General features: G+C 35.9%; 1 protein-coding gene across 1 annotated transcript in view; it reads right to left on the reverse strand.

Moving 5' to 3' along the window:
- Positions 1-26253, reverse strand: part of LOC108678382 — a 53719-nt gene that overhangs the window by 25296 nt on the left and 2170 nt on the right. Inside the window, exons 2-8 of the mRNA XM_047883013.1 lie at positions 12605-12737; positions 9446-9651; positions 8557-8643; positions 5196-5399; positions 4762-4795; positions 2446-2651; positions 1180-1243 (exon numbers count right to left, since the gene is read on the reverse strand). Of these exons, the coding sequence (XP_047738969.1) occupies positions 1180-1243; positions 2446-2651; positions 4762-4795; positions 5196-5399; positions 8557-8643; positions 9446-9651; positions 12605-12737 (934 nt within the window). The remainder of the gene's footprint in view (positions 1-1179; positions 1244-2445; positions 2652-4761; positions 4796-5195; positions 5400-8556; positions 8644-9445; positions 9652-12604; positions 12738-26253) is intronic.

Below are 26253 nucleotides of genomic sequence, written 5' to 3' on the forward strand. Positions count from 1 at the left end.
ATCTCGCTTGAATATCGAAAGATATAATAATTTTCCTGTCTCTTGCCGGCAGTCATTCCTTGGGTATCATCCCAGGAATGGCACTCAGGTCGTTCATACGCGTCTTACTCTAGCGTTATGTATCACGGATACAGAGGCAAGATCAGGATGAGATTTGCATGCGAGATCAGGGAGGCTTCCTGTATAATCAGTGTACAGGAGAATGATAGCTTTTCAGAGAATAGACTATACCAAGAAACAAGCTTAACAAGCTACTCACGGAACCAAAATCCATACAATATTTTTTCATTTCCTTTAAAAAGCAACATGAAATCACCTGCTATTACCTATATATGTACTCGTTTTTGACGTAAAGCTGTCCAAACAATTTACAGTAACAGCGTTCAGTGCTACATTTTTCATACCACAATGACGGGCCGATGTACGTTTCCGCGTAAATCTTACATGCTAAATATATAAACATGTTTTTGAGAAATTGTAGATAAGATTATTTAGACAGAGAAGAACTAAGCAAAAAGTGATGAAAGTGATGAAGATAGTATTTCATAAGTGTTCATTCAAAATTTGCAGGTATCGGTATATGGTGAATTTTGTTCTCCTGCTCAGAGACGGTCCATATTGATATTTTCAACATCACAATTGCACCTTGATATAATTATGCATGATGATTCACGGAAACCTACTTATTAGAAAGCTTAATAAAAAAGAACTAGTAATGATTTCATTACTACATTAATTTTAATGAAAAAGACATTACAAGAACTTCTGTATCACTTAGTTTTAAAGATGAAACAGACAAATCCCAGACACGATTTCTAGTTGGGCACCGGAGTACACAAATCCACACACGACAAATTTTACCCTGCAGCATATATTTCAACATTTAGGTAGCCACCTGTAACGTCATAGGGTGAACAACAGCATAACTTTTCTCCACTCACATGTCACATTGCCGATGTTCGGCATAGTGTGAACAACAGCATAACTCTTCTCCACTCACACGTCACATTGCGGGTGTTCGGCATAGTGTGAACAACAGCATAACTCTTCTGCACTCACACGTCACATTGCCGGTGTTCAGCATAGTGTGAACAACAGCATAACTTTTCTCCACTCACACGTCACATTGCCGGTGTGGGGCATAGTGTGAACAACAGCATAACTCTTCTGCACTCACACGTCACATTGCCGGTGTTCAGCATAGTGTGAACAACAGCATAACTTTTCTCCACGCACACGTCACCTTGCGGGTGTGGGGCATAGTGTGATCAACAACATAACTCTTCAGCACTCACATGTAACGTTGCGGGTGTAGGTAATTTATTCCACCCCTACACTTACATGAATAATTTTGTTATGAGCGCATTGCAAATTGAACCACCCAAACAAGTACCTATCGCTCGCAATTAACCTGGACCTGGACGTTTCATTTTGAATTTGTTAGTATTGCCCGTAATTAACTCTTATTAATTACAGTTAATTACAGTCTATAGTTTGCAATAAATAAATGTATTGGTATAGATAATCATTAATCTCACTGAGAGCACAATGAATAGCAAGGGTCTTGGTCAAAGATAATAAAGCAAAAACATATCCACGATGTTTTTTATTTTAGACACGTGTAAATGATAACTTCTGGTTGAACTTATGTTAAGATTAAGTTCTCAGTGAGAACGATCAATAAACCAGAAATTGCGCAAGTTTCATCTGAAAATTTGACTATTTGAAACCCTCCTCTGTGATTACTAAACACCTATAGAGATAAAGTCTAAAAATTATATCAGCAAATATGATATAATGATTTAATAACAAAATTAGGTGTTCGGATCTAAATTATTTCCTCTCAAAGGCTTTGAGACTACTTAAAATTTTTGGCAGCAGCAAGGCATTACGTGGGCACTCATTGAAAATTATTGGCAATTTTATGCACATAAGAGACAGCCAACGGCGCGCAAGCAATCATCTTTGGCTCGATTAATCCTGAATAATTGATAATCAAGAGAATTTACTCCAACTAATATTCGGATTGACTTTTCCCATCGTATAAAAAACATAGTTATCCTTTATCTTAGGAAAACAATGTTCCCTATTTTTTCCTTGTCTTTTTAAACAGCATAAGATCATTTATTATCATAAATCAACGATTACATAAAAGAATGCAATATGGAGTCTTCGCACGTAATTTCAATCTGATTTTAGCTGTCTTTACTATCAGGAGAAAAGTGATGTTTATGATTGATCTGCTATAAAAGATATTCAATCGTAAATTTTATGTTTCCTCCGTTATTTCCAATTTAATAAGCAGGTACTGAAATGTCAATCCACGCAATAGCATTATTATAATAATGACGATATATAAATTGAAATAATTTATTAGATATGAATCTTCACATTTATCCACGTCCTGTACAATAATAGGAATTAATATCCTATAGACTAACTCACCGATAACTAGTAGCCTGATCCAAGCCATGCGGGAGTTGGCGTGCTGGAAGTCGACCCTGCAACGATAAACTCGACTGTCCCCGCGCCGTACATTACTGAAGTGTAAAGCTGGAGGGCGCCAGTGCGGCATGAAGCGCACTCTGTTGTAACCGAACACTGTCGGGTCTGCCCAGCCTGAACTGTTGCTTCGAGGCCGCTGGTCGTAACTGTGAGAAATAGTGACGTTATATTATGAAAAATTAATAATGACGTAGTAAAAAAATGTAACTCATTCCTCACTGCAGTGAGTGACAGCTAGAGAGCGCATTTCCTCAAAATCGACGAAAAGGTGGAGTCACGGACAGACGGACGGACGGACATGGCGAGCACAAAAGAGAATTTTTTCCATAAATTAGAAAATGCGCTAAAAAGAACTATTTAGCGTATAATGTTCCGTATTGGTTCCGTAACATATTTGTTGAGCTACTTTCGAGTCAAAAATAGTAGTTCCTACTTGTGCATCAGTATTGTAATGTTTTCCTAATTAACAGAATATTCAAATCCATTCATAATGGACTTATTAAGAATGGATAGTTAATTCATAATAATCTCCCATTACAACACACACGGGTAGCAGGATATGACAAATCTCATCAGAGCCATAAATACAGTTTCCTTGGTAAAGGTAAACTATTTCATTCTTTATTTATTCTGCGAAGCAGAGGATTTCCATTCTAATTGCAGCCATCCAGAGCACTGCTCCGTGAAATTCAAGCCTTTGCACGGAACGAGTTCTGAGAATTATAATCCTGAAAATAGAATTATTTCCAGCGTTACGGTCAACATGAAGGGAGAATCTCTATAAATTGACCCAGTTCGTTGTATAAACATGTCGTTAAAGCAGCGAGGAGGAACGATTCGTTGTATTCGGTACATTATTCGCAACTCAGGAACAATTATTCGATGGAATAAATTCAAGAGTTTGACTAGAATATGAACAAAAAATTCACTTAGCATCTTTCGACCGGATTAATGTTAAATACAATAAAATATCGGCTGCTAACACACGATTTTACTTCTCATACAAAAGTTCTAAAATGTATTTTTTTCTGTATCTTTTTAGCTTATTTTATCTATCGTGCTTAATTTATGCATTACAAGACTTAGAATATCGAATAGAGTTTGACTTGAATTTCATCCTCGAAAAAGCCGCTGCGCTCTTCCATAAGGACCAAATTCTTAAATCATCGAACAGGAAAAATAAAAAACTTGGCAAAACCTTTGCTATTGTCTATCCAGCTTGTTTGTCCAATAAACCAGGTTTATTAAAAATGATGGCATGATGAATTAATGTTTTTTAGCCGAAATTTGCGAAGAAAAAAATGTTTGACGCCTTGTGAAAATTAGATTAAAATGTTCAAGTGTTTGCAGAAAATGATTCTAACGCACTTTTTGTAAGTTTGTTACTTATTTCTATAATATCAGTAACGAAGCCGATGTATGATGCAAATATTATCAGAGAAGACGGGCTTTGTTGCCAAAATTTGCGTTGCATGTTAATAACCTTTAAGAGCAATCGCTCCGCGTCAATTACTCTTAAAAAAATTTGTCAGAATGCTAGAACATACTTTTGCAACTGTTAATCATGAATAGTGGCAAGTCGAACCTCAAAGTCTTGTGATGTATGCGGACATGTAGACCAGGATTTTTCCTGACTTATTTACCACAAAGTCGTCATTCATATAGTCACAAAGTCGTCATTCATGGTCGTCATTCAAAGTCGTCATTCAAAGTCGTACATACTGACCTTATAGATTGAGAACTCTTTGAGACCTTGGCACTAAAATTTAGTCATTCAAATATCTACTGACCTCTTGGCTGGGGTTTCTTCAGGACCAGAGCAACATTATGCCGTCATTCATATATTTACTGACCTGTAGACTGCGGTTGCTTCAGGACCAAGGCAACATAAGGTTGCACATTCATTCGTACTGACCTGTAGACTGGGGTAACTCTAAGACCAAAGCACTACAAAGTCGATTGCAGGTATCGGTATATGGTGAATTTTGTTCTCCTGCTCAGAGACGGTCCATATTGATATTTTCAACATCACAATTGCACCTTGATATAATTATGCATGATGATTCACGGAAACCTACTTATTAGAAAGCTTAATAAAAAAGAACTAGTAATGATTTCATTACTACATTAATTTTAATGAAAAAGACATTACAAGAACTTCTGTATCACTTAGTTTTAAAGATGAAACAGACAAATCCCAGACACGATTTCTAGTTGGGCACCGGAGTACACAAATCCACACACGACAAATTTTACCCTGCAGCATATATTTCAACATTTAGGTAGCCACCTGTAACGTCATAGGGTGAACAACAGCATAACTTTTCTCCACTCACATGTCACATTGCCGATGTTCGGCATAGTGTGAACAACAGCATAACTCTTCTCCACTCACACGTCACATTGCGGGTGTTCGGCATAGTGTGAACAACAGCATAACTCTTCTGCACTCACACGTCACATTGCCGGTGTTCAGCATAGTGTGAACAACAGCATAACTTTTCTCCACTCACACGTCACATTGCCGGTGTGGGGCATAGTGTGAACAACAGCATAACTCTTCTGCACTCACACGTCACATTGCCGGTGTTCAGCATAGTGTGAACAACAGCATAACTTTTCTCCACGCACACGTCACCTTGCGGGTGTGGGGCATAGTGTGATCAACAACATAACTCTTCAGCACTCACATGTAACGTTGCGGGTGTAGGTCGTCGTCAGTGGCGTCATGATGTCGTTGTTGGAGGCCTGGCACACGAAGGGTGAGAGTAGGTCTCCACTGGACGCTCCAGCCTCCAGAGCGTTGTAGGAGATGCCTTTATTTTTGTTGATGTGGTAGTTAGCGTCAACCACTTGCCCTTCTTGTAGCCAGATTATGCGGGCCGGAGGCCAGCCTAAAAATTCATATCAGTCAAGAATTATAAATGAAATGTCGGGAAAATGCTAGAAACATGGTAGGTGGCATGATAAAATCATTGCTCGATCAGTACAGACCCTGGATGCTAGGAAATAAAAATAGCATGCAAAAACTGGGATAATATTCATTATTTTATTAATTTCCTGGTCTGTTGGTAAAAAATGTAGTAGAAGCAAAAAATTTGGACAAATTGTGCCACGCACTATGATATATAGATGCCTGCAAATGCTATGAGATTACAGAAATTGTATTCGAGAAAAACATTAAACGAAACGCATTTGACCACAATTTATGCTATATTTGAGGTCATGCACTCCACGAGTGACAGCACAATAATAAAGAATTTTTTTCCAATTCCTGTGCTATTTCGATATTGCATTGTTCTTTGGTATTTAGTATGTTGAACCATTTCAACCAAAGGCTCATAACCTGACTTGAGCTTAGTATGCTTCCATGTTATAACTGTAACCGTGAACCAAATTGGAGAAAATAACCCGTTTGTTTGTTCAACCCTTCGGAAATTTTATTCTTCGAGAAATAAATAAGTAGCTATGCAATTTTGTCGATTTGTGAATTTAATTCTAAACTGAAATTATTGGCATAATAATAAGACACAAGGGTTTGCAAGGATTTTTACCGGTGTTCAGCACACACACTTCTGTAATTCACACACAAAAAACTTCCCTCGTTTGATCTGGCATCTTCTTCTTTTTGATAAAACATAAATTTTATGATTCCTGCTAAACTTTTGATTTCACGGAACATCGAAAGTCAATATTTTGAAAGATGAGTTGGAAATGCAAGTTTGAACTGACGGAAAACTGACACAGGCGAAAAACTCACGCAGTCGGCACTACACCCCTGAGAAAAAATTGGGTGCATTATGAATGTGTTTGTGTAAACGAAACTTGTGCTCGGAATTTCAGAAACTATGAATAAATATTTACACGGAATCTCGTAGCTAAACTAATTATAGAAAATTCAATCCTGAAATAGCGTCATTTTGGCGTCAAATGTACACGATGCGATGATATTATATAGGTTTAAGTAGGAAGAGAGTATATATTGAAAGAAATGTCACGATAGGAGCGTTTCACCTCCCGTTCGCCGCAAAAATCAGAAATTATCCAATTTACCTTCCATCTATAATTTCATCAACTGTAAATGAAGATGCAATGTATTGTCATGTATTATTGCTATTGTAATCTATGTAAGTATTAATTTCATCATTTAAATATATTAACTAATCGTAGAAATTAAGTCCTTACACATCTGATTATGGTATATGTCAGTTCAGAATAAATAGTATTGATTAATTTACATTTTTCATGAAAGCGTACTTTCTTGTATGAGTTTCGACTACAGGAAATGAGCTTTTGATCTAATAAAGGTGATATATGAATAATAATGACATCCAGTAAGAGGTTATCGCTGGAGTATCAATATTTATGACATTTTTTATGGGGCCATTTGGTGAAATTTAGAATACGTTATAATTTCATGGCCGATATCGTACATACGAGCAGTACTATTTCGTAAATGCGAATAGTGCGATTTCGTAAATGCGAACAGTGCGATTTCGTAAATGCGAGCAGTACGATTTCGTACATACGAGCAGTACGATTTCGTACAAATCAGTAGTACAATTTCGTAAATACGAGCAGTACTATTTCGTACATACGAACAGTACAATTTCGTAACTGTGAATAATACGATTTCGTAAATGCGAATAGTGCGATTTCGTAAATGCGAGCAGTACGATTTCGTGAATACGAGCTGTACTATTTCGTAAATACTAGTAGTACAATTTCGTAAATACGAGCAGTACGATTTCGTTAATATGAGCAGTACGAAATATAATGAGAATTACTATTTACAGTGGAATTATATCGTGCATTTTTAAATAACTCGAACCCCGCATCATTATTCACATATTTTGGAGATACTGTAAATTAATTGGTTTTGCTAGTTCAAGGTAATTTATATCCGTGGACCTAACTGGTTTTATTTTCAAACCAGTGTCCATAATAGCAATCTTTTTATCCAAATGATTTTATCTCATTATTTAATGCACAGCCAGCTAAATTATAGCATCTATTTACATAAAAATGAAGACATGGACTGCTTAACGTTCCATTGCACTTTTACAGATTCTTTCAACAATTAGTTAACTACATTCAAGAATTTCATCCATAGAAATCACTGGGATCGTTGAATTTTTCGGTTCATTGAGTTCTAAACCAACATCCTAACGAGGTGCTAAGACCACTTGTCGATAATCTATAAAATTGTATTGACATTTTCCTAAAAGCGACTAAAGAGGGAACCTGGAAAAGCCGGTTCTCCCAGCGGTGCAATTCACGAACATATTCTGTTCCACAATATTGGGATTTTGAGGGACTTTCTTCGAAGGAAAATTGATGGCGCTCGTTACGCTGGTCTCGGATGATCCCCTCGGCGAAGTTTGGAAGTGAGGCGGAAAGTGAGGGACTAAATTACTGTAATGAAAGTCACTGGCGAAAAACTCGCAGTGGTTCACACTTGTGAGATGGAGTCGAGAAACTGCCGAGTATTTTCAAAGGACAGGGGAAATAAAATGTTGTGTATTGTGAAAGCCACACCTTTATCTCTTGAAAATAAGTTTTCACCATTTAGATGTCATAATACGATTTCCTTAACAAAAGATGCTTGATATTTTTGTTCGTTAGATTTTTTGGCTTTTGACGAGCAATGGTACGTGTATTTATAAACTAAATTCTTGTTTATTTCCCAGGTTTGATGCATCATAGGGAAAAAAATTTATGCACATTTAAGTTTCATTTTTTCTCAACTCGTACGCTTTATTTTTCATTTTTAACCGTAGCACAATTTCCTACTAAGAATGTTTTTCCTTTCACGCTCGCCATGAATTTATCCATTTTCGTGTAGCCAATTTTACGTTCATTTACCCCTATACAAATATTTGATATTGGGCTGCATCTTCACCACCTAAGGACCATCCCACCAGGCATGTGATGTTGAAACAACGTTGATAATAAATTTTTTCAACACTATCAACTCATAATCAACGTGGTTTCAGCGTCATTTGCCTGGAGGGACATAAACTTTAAAGGGAACATCAGATTTTACATTACCTCCAGACGCCGTACAGGTGACGTCTTCTCGAGATCCCGGCATCACAGGCGACTGGTGTACGGTCAAGTCCAGACGTGACGTCGGAACTAACACCAAAATAGATAACTTTAATTTACTTGACGCATATGTATAACTAAAAATTAAAGTTTGAATGCGGAGAACAGAAATTAACTTAGTAATGAATCGCCATATTGAAGAACACTTAGCTTGAACATTTCAAGTCTATGCTCAACATGTATGGTAGCATATTTTATCTTCACACAATTCACGCCTAGAATTAGATCTAATAAATAGGTTCACAATTATTCTATCTATAATATATTCATGAATAAAATATTATGAGCGCATTAAAAATTGAACGACCCAAACAAGTACCGACCGCTCGCAAGTAACCTGAACCAGGGTGATTCATTGTGAATTTGTTAGTATTGCCCGTAATTAACTGTAATTAATTACAGTCTATAGTTTGCAACAAATAAATGCATTGGTATAGATAATTATTGATCTCATTGAGAGTGCAATGAAGAGCACGGGTCTTGGTCAATAATAATAAACCAAAAACATATCTACTATTTCTTTTATTTTAGACTCGTAAAATGATAACTTTTATTCGAACTTATGTTAGCATTAAGTGCTCATTGAGAACGATCAATATACCCTTAAGTTGCGAAAGCATCTTCTAAAAATTGTATCATCTGAAACTCTGCTATGTGATTACTAAACACCTAAAAATTATATCACCAAAAATGATTTAACGATTTAGTCGAAAACTTCGATGTTCGGAACTAAATTATTTCCTCTCAAAGGCTTTGAGACTACAATATGAATCTTCACATTTATCCACGTCCTGTAAAATAATAGGAATTAATATCCTATAGACTAACTCACCGATAACTAGTAGCCTGATCCAGGCCATGCGAGAGTTGGCGTGCTGGAAGTCGACCCTGCAACGATAAACTCGACTGTCCCCGCGCCGTACATTACTGAAGTGTAAAGCTGGAGGGCGCCAGTGCGGCATGAAGCGCACTCTGTTGTAACCGAACACTGTCGGGTCTGCCCAGCCTGAACTGTTGCTTCGAGGCCGCTGGTCGTAACTGTGAGAAATAGTGACGTTATATTATGAAAAATTAATAATGACGTAGTAAAAAAATGTAACTCATTCCTCACTGCAGTGAGTGACAGCTAGAGAGCGCATTTCCTCAAAATCGACGAAAAGGTGGAGTCACGGACAGACGGACGGACGGACATGGCGAGCACAAAAGAGAATTTTTTCCATAAATTAGAAAATGCGCTAAAAAGGCAACAGTGACGTTACACTTGCAAAGTTTTGAAGTTACTGCGAAAAATTAGGTTTCTGTCGAACTCAAGTGATTAATACTAATCACTTGGTGCTAGTGTTGGTGCTAGTCAACTGTGTCGAAGGAAAATTTGTCTCCCCACTTATCTGGGAAAATTACTAATAGAATGCATACAATGTATAACACAAATAGAGCGCAGTGCTGGAGGCTAACAGCTCGGCACGAATCGTACTTCGCTCTAATCGAAAAGCAGCGTTGGCCAAGTCTGAACTGTGCATCTCTCGGCCTCTGGTCATAACTGTGCGACAAACAGCACGCCGAGTGAAGCCAATCAGGCAGCCTAATGGAATATTCAATCGCAATTAGATTCGAGAGCTCACACTGATTGAATGAACTTGCGAGTTCATGTTCCTATTGCTAACTTCACTGATCATTGACTGTTTCGTTGACAACCAATATATGAAGCTGATTTTGCGTTTTATATATGAGAAATGTTACGGCATTGCCTGTTGCCAAGTTACATATATTTTGTTAATATGTTATTGCTCAATGTGTATATAAATATATAAGGCTGTTCATTCAACGTCTTTGCTGTTCTTTAGCTTGTTAACAATTTATTATGAAATAATAGTAATCGAGGAAGAAAGTTATTATGGCAAAAAATAGGGCTTCAGAGCAATTATATTCCCATTCATTGACCTCATGACCTTGTAAGCTCAGTTAAATAATGTGCCAAGAATTCATCAAAAAGCAAAAGATAGAATAAATGAAGCCCTGAGCAAAACTGCACCTTCACTTTTTCCCAATGAATTCTACTTTACAAGATTGTGGTAATCAACATATCATTATTACAATTATTGGGAGTTGTTTCATTGGCCGAAATAATTCAGAAATAAAAAATATTTAACGATTCCAATGCCGTTCACGTTAGAACATTGCACTTAGTAGATGCTTGATCAAGTTTTCGCCAAGTTTTACGTTGATCCAATCTTCGTAGTAGAGTCACTTCCCATTCATCTGTTGAACTTAATTTTTTTTAATGATTACTCACTTAAATTACGTGAGTAATCTCTATACTAAAAATCATCTTGGAGCAAGTTGGTCTCTTAAGTGCGCAAAATGATCTTACAGCCATTTTTTTCTTTACACGTAATCTTTGTGAAGGTTTCTTACATGTCTACGTTCAAGGTGCGATAACTTTAAAATTCCCGTTGAAATCACTCAGTTTTTTTCAGTGGTTAAAAGAGATGACTATCAAAAATAGGTCATTTCTCTTCTTATTTGAACACGTATACGTGTTCAAATTTCTCTAAAGAGCTAAGAAAAACGTGGTAAAATAGGTCATTTCTCTTCTTATCAGACCTTCATACAACTGAAAATATAAACTTTAAGGTCATGCTAGAAAAAGGTGATATTACCCAAAAGATTATTTTCTTACTTATTATTTTCTTACTTTAAATGTTCATGGCCACTCCGCTGGGCAGTTCATAAGAGCAGATCACGTCTTTCTCAATTGCCGGGCTTTCAAAAAGATGAAGAAATTCACTAAGAAACTTGCCACAATTCGGATGCGGCTCACCAAGTTCTTTAAATTAGATTGTCAATTTACTGATAGAAATCCATTGGAGAACCTCAAGAGGCTCCCGAGACGAATTCGAGGCATTCAGTTGCCGCTCTTCCCGCTTGTCGATTAGCATCAGCAAGAATAGGGCACTTTACTGCAATTTCGATAAACGACTGAGAAAACTCAGGGAAAATGAAAACTGGAAACTCAATATTTTTACGGCCTTTGTTGAATTAAGTTACTCTTTGAACTATGGTTTGAAAGCTATTTTTCAAGCTAAATTTTGCAGAAAAAATTCAATTTCGATTCTTTCCACTTTGCATAACGAAAGGGCCTATCATACATGAAAATCTGAGAAATAAACGTGGGAAACGAGCCTCTTAATAATAAACTTTGCATGCTCCTATGTTTTAATTAATAATTTGGTAAAATTTGAGCAATTAACGGCTGTCCCTTCACCTGCAGGTACGCTCGCAAACAACAAAAGCTCCCGCCTCAATTTACTTGGAGGGGCTGTTCCCTTCATAGCAATGTGTGATATGTGGAAAACAATCTTGTTGGACGTCATGCAAATTTCGGGAAATTTTTTGAAATTTGCGTTTTATCGTGTGAAACGAGAATATTCTGTAATATACTTGCGTGGTGTGACGCAAAGAATGCATATGCACTGTCATGAGTAGCATGTAACGGTTTATTATTAACGATTTTGTGTTTGCTTAATTTTTAATTAATCAATTAATTAATTTTAATCGAATTTTGTGTTTAATTTTTCGTATTGGTTCCGTAACATATTTGTTGAGCTACTTTCGAGTCAAAAATAGTAGTTCCTACTTGTGCATCAGTATTGTAATGTTTTCCTAATTAACAGAATATTCAAATCCATTCATAATGGACTTATTAAGAATGGATAGTTAATTCATAATAATCTCCCATTACAACACACACGGGTAGCAGGATATGACAAATCTCATCAGAGCCATAAATACAGTTTCCTTGGTAAAGGTAAACTATTTCATTCTTTATTTATTCTGCGAAGCAGAGGATTTCCATTCTAATTGCAGCCATCCAGAGCACTGCTCCGTGAAATTCAAGCCTTTGCACGGAACGAGTTCTAGTACTGACCTGTAGACTGGGGTAACTCTAAGACCAAAGCACTACAAAGTCGGCATTCATATATCTACTGACCTGTATACTGGAGTTTCTTCGGGCCCAATGTACCACAATGTCAAAACCGGGACGTCATTTGGCGGGAAGTCAACTGCACACGGCAGAGTTGCGTTCAGTCCTTCCACCACTTCCACTTGGCCAATTTCCGACTCTGCGCACGAAAAAAAGTGTTAGCTTATATTCATTTGACTTGGTCAACACTCTGTACGATTGGACATGAATGAGACTGAAATTCAATTACCGGTCAGATCATTGATAACGTATGCAAAATTAGAATTAGCGTATTTCAGGGAAATATTCTATGCGCTTACATTTTTTCATGTTAAAGCATTTCTGATGGAATAGATTCAACATTATAAATGCTGAAAATTTTATCAACGTCTGAAGAATTTTCCGGCGACTAAAACATGCAGTTCTATTCCGAAATTCTGATCCAACAGTGAACAAGCCTGAAAATACGTACATTTTTTCAATCCTAAAAATGCATAAAAAATTAACTTTGAAGTTTGACATATTCACAGAACTTTTTTCAGTTGTGAAATAAGAAATCGTAAATTTCGAAATAACATTTCTTTCCTAAAGCGCAGTTCGTGAGTACAATTCCTAGACATTCAGAGGTTTTAGCTTATTCAATTTCTCAGCAGCTTCGATTCGACACAGCAGCCGTTTCATATCTTTAGTTAGTGCAAGGGAATCGCCGGACGCAATGCTCAACGCATGAATTCCATCCTTCCAATTTCCAGTGAAGTTTCGTACGTCCTCCAGTGATTTCCCTGGGATATTTTCAGACGTATATCTCAATCCCCGCTAAGAAAGAGCACCAGTCAGGATTCATCCATTTCAATTCCCTTTACTGAACGTGTGCTTTTTTAGGTAGAGCGCAGTCATCGCTCAATGCGAAGTTCCGCTTTGCGATACTCGAAAACAGAAGAAATTCTGGAAAGCTCATCGATTATTCATAACGCGAATTCTGAGATACATCAGGAACGCTTTCTTCTGCAATTAAAATAATTTGGGATAACATCTATTATATTCGTTCTCTCTCGACGCTTACATCTAAAATTAAAATAATATGTGATAACATCTATTATATTCGTTATTTCTCGACGTACTGAAATGTGTACAATTTGAGCACTTTCAAACTATGCGTTCTGCGATTTGTAAAACCAACTCACTATTCTAGGGCGTAAATATAGTAGTCCCTTGGTCCACATGCATGTCGCGGTCGGCTATCGGGCTCCCCGATCTTTGTAAACTCGAAGGCGCGACGGACAGACAGAGCTCGACTACATACATGCATGGAATGGCCAAGAGAAATAGAACTGGAATTATGCTGAAGGCTTCGTGCGATAAGAGAAAGTTTTCACTGGAAACAGCATTTATTTACTGCCTCAAGAGATGAATATAGTGTTGATTTTCTATTGTTTATATTGTCACTGTATACAATGGTTACTATATGGGGACCATTGAATGAAAGAGGCAAAAAGACGCCTTTACTATAGAAACGGATGAGGGGATAGTTTTTTTATGAAATGGATTTTAAAAACCAAATCGGAAGGATTTCTAGAAACTCAAGGCGAAACGAAAATTATGTTATTGCTATGAGGGTAATTTTCAAGTTGAATTATTGGCTTTTGAAAAACAAATAATCTGTAGTGTCAATTGGTCAATTGAGATCAACACCAATCTTTTGCACTTACTGGACTTGCACAGACTTTCTTTGCAAGTCTGTGGACAGACGAAAAAACTTGATATTCATTTTTTCAGATTTGGAAAAATAACTACAATATTGTGGAAGCAACATCGTTTAATTTCAGGAATGATAGCGACCTTTACGCTCTTTTAGCGTAAATGAATGTTTACAATTGGCGCTACAAGCTCAGACAATCAGGAAACCTGCTGTTTTTTATTAAGAGAAACACTCTTTTGCCGGGTCAAACTCAGTTAGGATGACATGCACAAAGGCAAAAAAATGTAGCGGTATATGGACATAGTCTCATTCATTTATCTGATTGAGCCGTAAGGTTCGTTGCACGGTTGGTATAGGGCAGCAAGTTCGCTAGTAGACCTGACATAATCAGGCTTGATATTCTGCGTAATTTTAGGAAGCAAAGTCTTAAAATAATCTTCCTAATCACCACACGTGCGCATGACTGGACTTTGAAGTAGACGGCCGTGGTTCAGCTTCGGAAAAGTGTGAAAGTTTGCGAGATATTACTAAAAAATATTGCAGGCAAATTTAGTTTAATTTACTTATAAGTACTAATAGGCTTATTAAACTCCTATTGAACCTATTATCTAATTGGGAAACCTATCAATCAAACTAAATTTTAAAGTTATACGGTTGAAAACAGCGATGAAAGATAAGAAAGAAAGCGATGATTGCAAGTGTTTATCTAAAAATGTTTCGAATTTTTGAGCTTTCGTAAAATTTGCCCCTGACCGGACAATATGGATTTCCACCGTTGCACTAGACAGTCAAGGTAGCAAATTATTTATTTTTACTCCTGTAATTTTCCATTCCATCTTCAAGCATAATATTTTTATTTAATCTAAGTTTCGCAAGTCCCTCGAGCCATAAAATTTCTTGCGGCTTTATGGATTCTCAGTAAATTTTCCATAGTACATCTCGCGCCGGATGATAAATGTGAATAAGCGCAGGAACGAGGAGATGGACGTCATAAATCTGACAAGACGGTCGAAGGAACATGAAATTTGCCACATGACTGTACTGCAGGGATCAACGCCATAGATTAAATTTCTGGAAAAACGTGCGTTTACTGAGGAAAAATTCTGACTCATCTTTCGAATTTTGAAAAGTTTTTGCGTACTGGAAAAAAATTCTTGTAATGACGCAACTCTAACGACGATAAATGGATGTTATGCTCTGCAATTTTTTCCACACCGTGCACCAGTGATGGACGGGCAGCGAATGCGCTCGCTTCGAATGGATGTTATGTTCATGCAACTCACGTAGGCGGCGAGTGGCGATATGTTATGTGAAGTTATGTCTATGTTGCTATCGCCTGGGCGCTGCGCAACTGCAAACTGACATTATTTTGACATTGAACGATGCACGGGAAGCTCCACAACAACGAATCAAAGCAGAATAATTGCTGTTACAGTAACTTCTTTTTATTTCAGTGCGACATCAAAGCAAGCAAAATGATTGCCGTTCCAGTACTTTTTGGACTTCAGTGTGACTGTTCCACCAACCCCTGACAACAAAACTTTTCAAGTAACAAAACTTTTCGGTAACAAAACTTGTCTAGTTCATATATTTATTCATCTCGTGAACCTTCATTCGTAAATCAGCTGCCAGAAACACTTTATTTTGCTCAGAGGTGCAATCTGAAGGCTCATCTTCGACTTCAGAGCAACTTGTCGTCCACTCAAATCTCCTGAAGAAAACTTTTTAACTTTTTATGAGAGTTAGATGAGTTTCCGCTCCGAAATTTCAAACCTGAGTAATTTTATACTCCAGTCCTGAGCAAGTGAGAATTACTGAGGGTAAAGTCTGAAGTGTCCTCGCGCGTGGTAGAGGGCCATCGAGGACGGAATTTGTTGTCCTAGCAACGAAGTTCAAATGAATTTAAAAAAAAAACGATAGATTTGTGATCGTGTTAGTGGCTCCAGGGGGATTAACTTGCAAAAACTTAAAGTTTTATTACATCTTTAATCATTAGATTAATTAAAAAAATAATAGACTAATGTGTTTTTAGTTTACTGAGAAAAACATTGATTCAATTTCATTTAGGCGCTTGTAATTCGACATTGTAGTTGTCCATAGAATGGGACCTAATTGAATTCTAATAGAATTTAAATCATCGTAATTTGAATCCGAATTAAAGTCAATTGGATTAATGCAAATAAATGTTAATTACTCAAAAAAGTGACATTATGGAGGCGTAGGCTTTTAACCCTCTCTCAGATTGACACAAAAGTGTTATAATTTCCTCGTGAAAATTTTTTAAAATAGTTTTCGAATTATTTTTGTTGCCCTTGATGGCTCCAAAATATTCTAATGTATAATTCGTGTTTCTATTAATGACAATACGATTAATTTCAGAATATTTTGCCTAATTTTCTGCCGTATTCCTCACGTGCTTCAACCTCATTGAACATTTTTATCTTAATAATTTTTTTCTGATAGCGTCATTGCATTACGAAGTCAATCAAGGAGCTTGTAGTGCACAACCAATGCTACAAATTCTTACTGAATCTTAGATCACCGTAATTAGGTAAGGGATTTGAGCTGAGTGGGGATGCGGAAATCCTGTTCATGTTTTTAAGTAATATCGAAATAAATTCCGACCTTGAGCTGGTAAACTCCGTGTATGGTAAACTTATTCCTATGAGATCAGAGTTGAGCGATAATATTTGTATATGTATAACGCCCTGTATATGTATGTATGTTCAGGTCGACTGACCAACATATACACATATATATATGTATATGTATAACATATGTATACACATATGTTATACATTTGCACATATGTATGTACGTATGTGTATATGTATAACGCCCTGCATGTATGTTCAGGTCGACTGACCAAAAATCTCGCACGTATGAAGCACTGTTTTTTTCCGATTTATTTCGATTCATTGCAGAAGTACATTTTTTATTCGTCAATTCATCGCTCATTTAATCTCAGGAATGTGTATGGGTTTTATCAGCTTCGTCGTCCTGGGTATGGCTCGCTCGGTCCCTAACCCTCTACTTCGGCACCCGCGACTGGAAACTAAAGAGCAGAAAGTTCCAACTCCCACTTTGAATTCGGCACTTGGTTCGGAGCATCACTTTACGGTAATTTCAATGCAAACTCCAAAGTAACTTCGCACGATTTGCACGGCGAATGTTTGAAGGCTGGCATCCCCAACAGTCTTTACCCATTTGTTGATGGAGGTACTGAAGCTTGGCGACTTGTTGATCCTTTATGTCAGATGGTTATGTCGGATCTAAGTTTTCGTAAAATGTTTGAAGTGTTTGGATTTCTTGAGTCAACTTCGAAGGATTTTTAGGTAAGTCGAAGCGGCAATCCTCCATAGGTTTGTGTCACTCTAAGGAAAAGTATATATAGGGCGCATATGAAAGCCCTTGGATGTTAGAATTCAAATGAAATGAGAAATGTTATAAAAAATCCACTAAACGGTTCTTGTAAAGTTTTCATTTCAATGAGATTTTACGTTATAAATTCATATAATTATTATGGAAATCCTTCAAATATTTCATAATAAAACGAATTATTTCTGACCACCATCTCAATTAACTACTTAAAACGGTACTTAAAATATGAATTAGATAATCAAATTAAAACAATAGATAGCGATGACAATGTTTATTTAATTTTACCGTACTATACTTCCAAGTCAAGCAGGTAATGAAAATAATGGAGCAAGCCTGAGCCCCAATTAATGAAATTTATTGTATGGCGCCGAGACTTTGGGTTATGGCCTTACCGACAAACCTGAGAAACTGAGCAAACATCCTGGTATAGATAGATTACTTACCAGCTTTATTTTAGAAACTTTCATTTTCGGGATTCAAGCTGTAATAAATTTGCGGTATTCAACGGTTTCGGCTGAATGAAAAGAAGTCTTGAATCATTTTGTCCGTCCAAAATTTCATGATGGAACGAGAATTTTAAAGGTGAATTATTTCGTTCTCGAAGTCAACGGAGGATATGGAACCCTCAAAATTTCGTAGCAAAAATGTACTGAACTCTAAATTTTCAACTAGGGTTGCCGTTGACAATCGGATGGAAAAATGTCCCTTGACTTCCTTTTCACAGAGACAAATATTCTCGAATGCAAACCCTAAAGAATTGAATTGTGAGCACTTCAGTCAAGGGGGATCGGGTTTCCTTATGGAATTCCAAATACTAGAGTTCCAAAACTGATCTTGACTGAATTGAAATGCCATAACTCAATTTTTATTCACGAGTTTTTTGGCAATGAGAAGCTGTTTTGGTTGACTTTTTTTGAATAATTTGAAATAATGATTATATTAATTTGAAATAATGACTAATATCTAGAATTGATATTTTGAAATAGTTTCAAAATTCGAAGAAATTAACATCTTAATTAGCGCACACTTTTCTAATTTTAAAAGACTTGGGGAAAAATGAAATTCACAATATTGCTCAATTTATAATAGATTTATAATCGACGATGTTGTAGTAATAGTCTTACTGTATATTTATTTTTTTAACAAATGCGCTTTCCTCCAAAAATTTTTATTCTAGTTAATATGTTTATCATAAGATATTCTCAGCGTTTCTGAAAATTTTTTCTCGATTATTTCAGAACCTACATGATAGGCCACATGTGGTGGCCTATTCAGAACCTACATGTGGCCTACAGTCGATAGGCCACACAATTGGAAACATTTCTTTCGCAAATTGTTATGTCGAACAATCATAATCTCTTTTCGTTTTCGTCACTGATGGCCATTTTTAAAATTATGAAGAATTTTAACTATTACGCTTAGGTACACGAACACAACCTCGAATCAAATAATTTTAGCAATAAGATAAATATGGCATTTTTATTTTTTATTTTTTTTCATTAATATGGCAGTTGGAGGTCACGGTTAAATTCGTTTTCATGACAAAACCAGGACTGCAAATCTTCGTCACTCCTGCCGCTTCTATTTCGATGAAAATAAACCTAAATCCGAAAACGACCGTGCGTCATTCACCGCACTCTTGACAGCCATAAGACTTCATTTCGCAATAAGTGCAATTGAAGTCTAAATTGCTCTCGGAGTCCATGCCAGGCAAAAATAGGAGCAAAATCTCATAAATTTTCTTGCGAGGCGATTGAAGTTGAGAGGAGCCTCTTGTTGCCCATAAAACACTTGACTGCTCACTCGAATAAACTTATGGCGTAACTTGCAGAAATTGTTCAATTCCGATTCGCAATCGCACTGACGCGGTTGGCGTGCCTGAAAATATTGCCTTGTGACTTTCTTGTACACAAAATCATAACTCAACATTTCAGGTTTAATAACTAATCTATTCACAAATGTTTTGAAGTTTACGGCCTGTTCGTGACCAAAGAATTATAGAGAAAATATGGAACTAGGGATTTTAAGAATATTATATACCCTTTGATATTTTGCTGAGTTATTTTCAAATTGGACTTAGTCAAATAAGAAACTTTTTACGAATTTTTTTTTATTCTTCTGATAATAATTGTGAAATTGTTCTTAAAAGTTTTTTGGCTTTTTCAGAGGACGCATACTCACAAAAAATATTATGTGACTAATTCTTACTCTGTCCAAGTCTTTAAATAATGTCAATTTCTACCGCTAAAATTAAAGATAAAACAAATTTTGGTCACCAGTTCAGCTGAAGGCAGAAGTGCTTAACGGAAACATTTAAACCTCTGACCCATTTTTCTTTTTACCAAGTCATTAAAATCCTTATTGGTCATTGAGTTAATCTAGTCGGGGCTTCTTTAGGTGTAAATAAATGTAATGATCTCATTAATAATTGATTTCTTCATTAAAACAGAGTTAACCTTAATCGCAGGATAGAAATTTCGATGATATATATGCGCGTCTTATGACTTAATTATTATCGCCACTGAATTCTAACGCACAAAGTAATTCCCATCTCATTGAAAACCATTAATTCCTCGAAGACTGTAAGCTTCGTTCGTGACAATGTCCTCATGATTGGTCACTTTTTCGTTCAGTCTGGCCAATCAAAAAGCTCGTTAGTTTTTTAGCGACAGAAATTAATTATGGCAGTGGCTCAAGGCAAGGCTCCAGCGTTATTAGCGCGAAAAACAAAAGTGATATGTTTTTTTGAACAAAGATTGAGTTGCCTTATTGCAATAATTGATCATGGATCATAAGTCAAAGCTGAAATAATTATGCTTAATAATTTGCACGTTTGGCGGAACGTAGGGATTTCGAGAATGCTGATAGAATTACACTTATTTTGGTGCGAGTAACTTAAATATTGAGCTTAGTATCCGTAGGTTTTTAATAAAATTAAATAAAAATAAATTTCCTTTTCTGTACTTATAGAACAACTGATTTATAAAATCTCTATACAACATGACCAAAAAATCATAATGGAACATTATTCATCACGAAATTTTTTCAGTAGCTTAAAAAACTGATTTTTTATAATTTTATCATTAATAGTCCAGTAAGCAAGATACCAATAGTGAAATTGAAGAATGGACTTGGGTAAAGATTTTGACAGGTCATATCTATTAGTCCTTGATATATGAAGATATGTATTCAAATTTTCAAATCATCATTAAATTACAACGACTATCTGTCCGACTTCCTGCACCCACTCATAATTTTTGAAAGTCATTTTTCCGAATAGACGATGTCTTCAATTCTAACATGAAATAAAGATAAATATCGAATCTTTTCAATACCAAGTGAAGATATTTCAACTACTGTTGTCTATTTGTTGATCAATAATTTTTTCAGCTCACAAATTAGAATACATTGGTAATGTAATTTTTTTACAACATAAACCATATGAGAGAACTTGACCGAAATAAGAGCCGAGTAAATCAAAGACTAAAAAGCCATTTTGATCAGTATTTTGCATTGACTAAAGTCCACGGGATTAAAACTGACAATTTCAACACATTTTACCTTGATAAAAGATTATTTACAAACTTCGAGCTCACAAAGACTATGAGAGTTTTTAACTCGGGATGGAAAGAACGGATCGTCTTTGCAAAACTTTATCAAGCGAATTGCAATTATAGTTCTGTTTGCACTCTGTTTTTTAGGGACCCGGCAATATCAAAGAGAAGGTTACGACTTTTATTAATGCAGGAAGATTCCACTTATTGTTTTCTGAAGAGCATTTCCAACTACAGAGTTAGTGTGTATTGAATTATCAGTGATCTCGTGAGAGAGATTTTGTACTTTTATCTATGTAGAATCATATTATATATAGGCTGATTACTAATAAGGAATCTATGAAATGTAACTATGAATTCAATTTCAAAATACAATTGATTCAAGTTGTTGCTTCAAAGTTCCAAGTGTTGTTCTTAGAGAGAAAATAAAACTCACATACACCATCTGATGGTATAAGGTTGTATGTGTTGTTTGTTCTACTAAATCTCGATTAAGATCAAATTGCTGCGCCACACTCCAGCATCCCTTGATCAGATCGGGGAAATTGGACTGAATCAAGTTGCAGAGTGAGTTGTGTTGAGAGTGAGTTGTGTTGAGAGTGAGTTGTGTTGAGAGTGAGTTGTGTTGAGAGTGAGTTGTGTTGAGAGTGAGTTGTGTTGGGAGTGAGTTGTGTTGAGAGTGAGTTGTGTTGAGAATGAGTTGTGTTGAGAGAGAGTTGGAGTTTCAGTGAGATGTATTTGCAACGCTGGTTGTTGCATCAGCCCATTAGGCCTAAGTTATGTACGGGCTAAATTAATGTATTTAATATGAATGAAATTAATTAATGTATTTAATAATTCCATTCAAATATCAGTTTTTATCATAGGAATATGTCCAAATAATTAATATCGTTGTTATTTACAATCATTACTATTATCACTTATTTGGCAATTCGCACCACAAAATGACGTATGGTAAGTCAGAAGTAAATTATCCGTCCCGGGTTATCCATGAAATCAAAGCTATAATTAATACTCGATTGATGGAATTTGAGAAAAATTTGAAATTTTTTTGTTGAACTCTTAACCAAGTTTCAAAAGTTCTAGATTAACTGTCCACAAAGTTTCAAAAATTCTAGTTGAACCAAAAGAAAAATAATTTTCCTGTTGATATAGCACTTGACGACAGCCATGAAAACGCGACTCAAACAATTGTATATAATTTATTTTATTTTTAATGGAATATAAAATTCCACGCAGCATGATGGATGTCTACATTACTCATGGGAATGCTGTATTGTCAGTGATAGTGCTTTAAGGAACATCAAAGCAACAAATAACTTGGTCAGAGAGTTTAATTTAGTACACTATATTTTTTAATGATTCAACGCCTGTTTGGAATATTATTTACATACTGCTATGACTTTTGTTTTTACGGCAAAAAAATCATGTAGCGATTTAGCTTAAAGCATTAATGTATTTAACCGATAATGAAGTATTTTAATTCATAGCATTAAATTTATCTATCATATGTACCATAATAATATTTTTACTTTTGTAAGTAATGACGTGAGCCGCTGGGGCCAAGGGTCGATATAATTTATTTATCTTTATTTTCTGCCCGATAGTTTGAGTGGACCAAAACATGCCCTGCAAGAGGCCACATCTACCAATTACGCATGTACATTTGACGACATTTATTAATTCAAGTTCACAATTAAAGATTTAAACGAAGTACAACTGGGAACTCATCTTACAAATTCGTAATTTTTACGATTATTGTTATAACTTTGTCCTTCTGGTTAGTGGGGCTTGAATGAATTTGTTCATAATCGCATTTTATTCATTACTTAGCTGTAAAACCCACGATTCTCTCATGTATTAAAAAAAACTCGAGCATTCCTGGCTTTTGGGGCTCTTGTAATGCTAACGTACAAATTAATGCTAACTTACGTATTAATGTAATGCTAACGTACGTAAAGTAACTCAGTGACACTGAGTACAACTCCACAGAATAATCAAATTCTTTTATTGTATTCTTGAAGTGAGCTGACCATTCAGGCGCTATAAAGAAATCATAAGTCACTTGATCATTGGGTGTTGTTCACTTTTCTTCACTATGAACATCAGCCACCACTTCCTGTTACTTGTGCAGCAGGAAAGTGTGAACAGGGTTGTGAGAATATTGCGAGGTTCGTGAATACCAAACATCACTATAATCGAAACAATTTTTAGTAACATCACTGTATTTCGACCGCAATTCATCGCTACCCTAACAAAATTTAGAGTCACCCCAGCTTCTGATTTGGGGTACCAGAAGCTGGGGCGACTCTAAATTTTGATAGGGTATGAGGTTCTGCTACCACTTCCTGTCAGTTATGCAGGAAATGGTGAACATGGTTGTGAGAATATTCGAGGCTCGTGAATACCAAACAGCACTACCATATTGCGAGGTTCGTGAATACCAAACATCACTACAATCGAAACAATGTCTATTAACATCACTGTGTTTCGCCTAATCTTCATCGTTATGAAGTTCTGCTACCACTTACTGTCAGTTATGCAGGAAATGGTGAACAGGATTATGAGAATATTCGAGGCTCGTGAATACCAAACAGCACTACAATCTAAACAATTTTTAGTAACATCACTGTATTTCGTCCGCAATTCATCGCTACCAAGTTCTGCTACCACTTCCTGTCAGTTGTACAGGGAATAGTAAACATGGTTGTGAAGAAGGGTCGGAACTGTCAGTCTGTGTCGTGATGCAACCAGAAGCAGCAGCAACAGCAGATCGTTAAGCCTAATTAGACGTCCAACACGACAGCAGCCAGGCTTGCCCGCGTCTAATGTAAATTTTAGTCTTTGTGTCTCCTCATGCAATTCTTGCAAAGACATTATGTGGGTGAGGAATTTGATGGTTGATTATTAGATGTTTCTATTTTACTAAACGATAAATGCTTCAATTTAATATTTGTTACAATATAAAATAATTTGATGGTTGATTATTGGATGTTTTCATTTTACTAAACGATAAATGCTTCAATTTAGTATCTGTTAAATTAGAAAATAATTTGATGGTTGATTATTAGATATTTTAATTTTACTAAATGATAAATGCTTCAATTTAATATTTGTTACATTAGAAAATAATTTGATGGTTGTTTATTAATTGTTTTCATTTTACTAAACGATAAATGGTTCAATTTAATATTTGTTATATTAGAAAATTATTTAATGGTTGATTATTAGATGTTTCCATTTTAGTAAACGATAAATGCTTCAATTTAATATTTTTTACATTAGAAAATAATTTAATGGTTGATTATTAGATGTTTTCATTTTACTAAACGATAAATGCTTTAATTTATTATTTGTTACATTAGAAAATAATTTGATGGTTGATTATTAGATGTTTCCATTTTACTAAACGATAAATGCTTCAATTTAATATTTGTTACATTAGAAAATAATTTTATGGTTGTTTATTAGGAGATATTTCCGTTTTTGCTGTACGAAAGTTTGTACTTAATATTTATTAGTTTAAATCCTGTGCAAAAGGGTTTAATTTTCTCAAAATTATGTTCATATGCTTCATTAGGTATTTAGATTCAAATATTTATTCAGCGTGAAGTAATTGATAAGAAACGTCCCATATTGGAAAATATATTATTTTTTACGGCTATATTTATTACAGTAATCTGACACTGACCGGCGTTTGCAGAGTCTTATAGCTTTTGCAAATAAATTTTCGCTATTTATTGCTAATCAATAACACGATTAATGTCAGGCTGAGCCTGTAATGACATTCGCGCTCAGTTTCTCTAATGAATATCAAACAATACAATAGTGATTATTGACTCGAAGGTCAATATTTATAGCACGTATAAGGTTCTCCAGCCCTGGCCCAGTCACAGCGCGCGACGAGTGTCAAGCCGCGGAGAAAATGTAGCACCAGGCCACCTGGGAGGCTCTTTGGTAATTAAAGACGCGAAAGAAAACCTTCTATAGAGCAAGTCTGATTACAAATGTGTATATATTTTGTTATTCAACATGTATCTTTTGTTGTTGTTCTTGACATCACAACTGTAACGGTACATTAAGCTGGGAGATCCCTTCATTACCCATCCAAAAATTTTGATGCTAATTTCACAAAATCTGTAATGCCGAGCTACTCTTAGAATTTGAGTATTGTTATCTTGTAGGATAGTTACCTACGTTAGTTCAGGCCCTAATCATTAAATTTCCATCGTAACATTCCAAACACTGAAAAGCTTGCTAGTTCACACCTTCGCCTACCAATATTACTCAGAAATTTCACTCGGAACGAGAAAAAAGGAAACATTTCGATATCGAAAGCGGATTTTTCGCGGACGGGCCAGGGTGGAAAGATCTCATTGTTTGCCCTCACGAAATGGAATCTTCCGCACACAGCCTATCCGTCCCAGTCCAAGACTCGAGTCGGTGCAATTTATCGGCATCCGTACAGGAACCACAGACGAGATAAATGAGCATGCTTGTTTACGACAATAGTGCTATCTTTACTTACGACAACATTGCGATCTTTACTTACGACAACATTGCTATCTTTACTTACAGCAATAGTGCTATCTTTACTTACGACAACATCACTATGTTTGCTTACGACAACATTGCTATCTTTACTTACGACAACATCACTATGTTTGCTTACGACAACATTGCTGTCTTCATTACGACAACATCACTATGTTTGCTTACGACAACATTACTATGTTTTCTCACGTCAACAGCACCATGATTGCTTACGACAGCATCACTATGTTTGCTTACTACAACATCACTATGTTTACTTACGACAACATCACTATGTTTACTTACGACAACATCACTATGTTTACTTACGACAAGATCACTATGTTTACTTACGACAACATCACTATGTTTGCTTACGACAGCATCACTATGTTTGCTTACGACAACATCACTATGTTTGCTTACGACAACATCACAATATTTTCTCACAACATCACTATGTTTGCTTACGACATCACTATGGCACGTGAGTTAGGCGCTCGATTCTC

Source organism: Hyalella azteca, unplaced genomic scaffold, assembly GCF_000764305.2.
Source record: "Hyalella azteca isolate HAZT.00-mixed unplaced genomic scaffold, Hazt_2.0.2 contig11800, whole genome shotgun sequence".
Classification (NCBI taxonomy): domain Eukaryota; kingdom Metazoa; phylum Arthropoda; class Malacostraca; order Amphipoda; family Hyalellidae; genus Hyalella; species Hyalella azteca.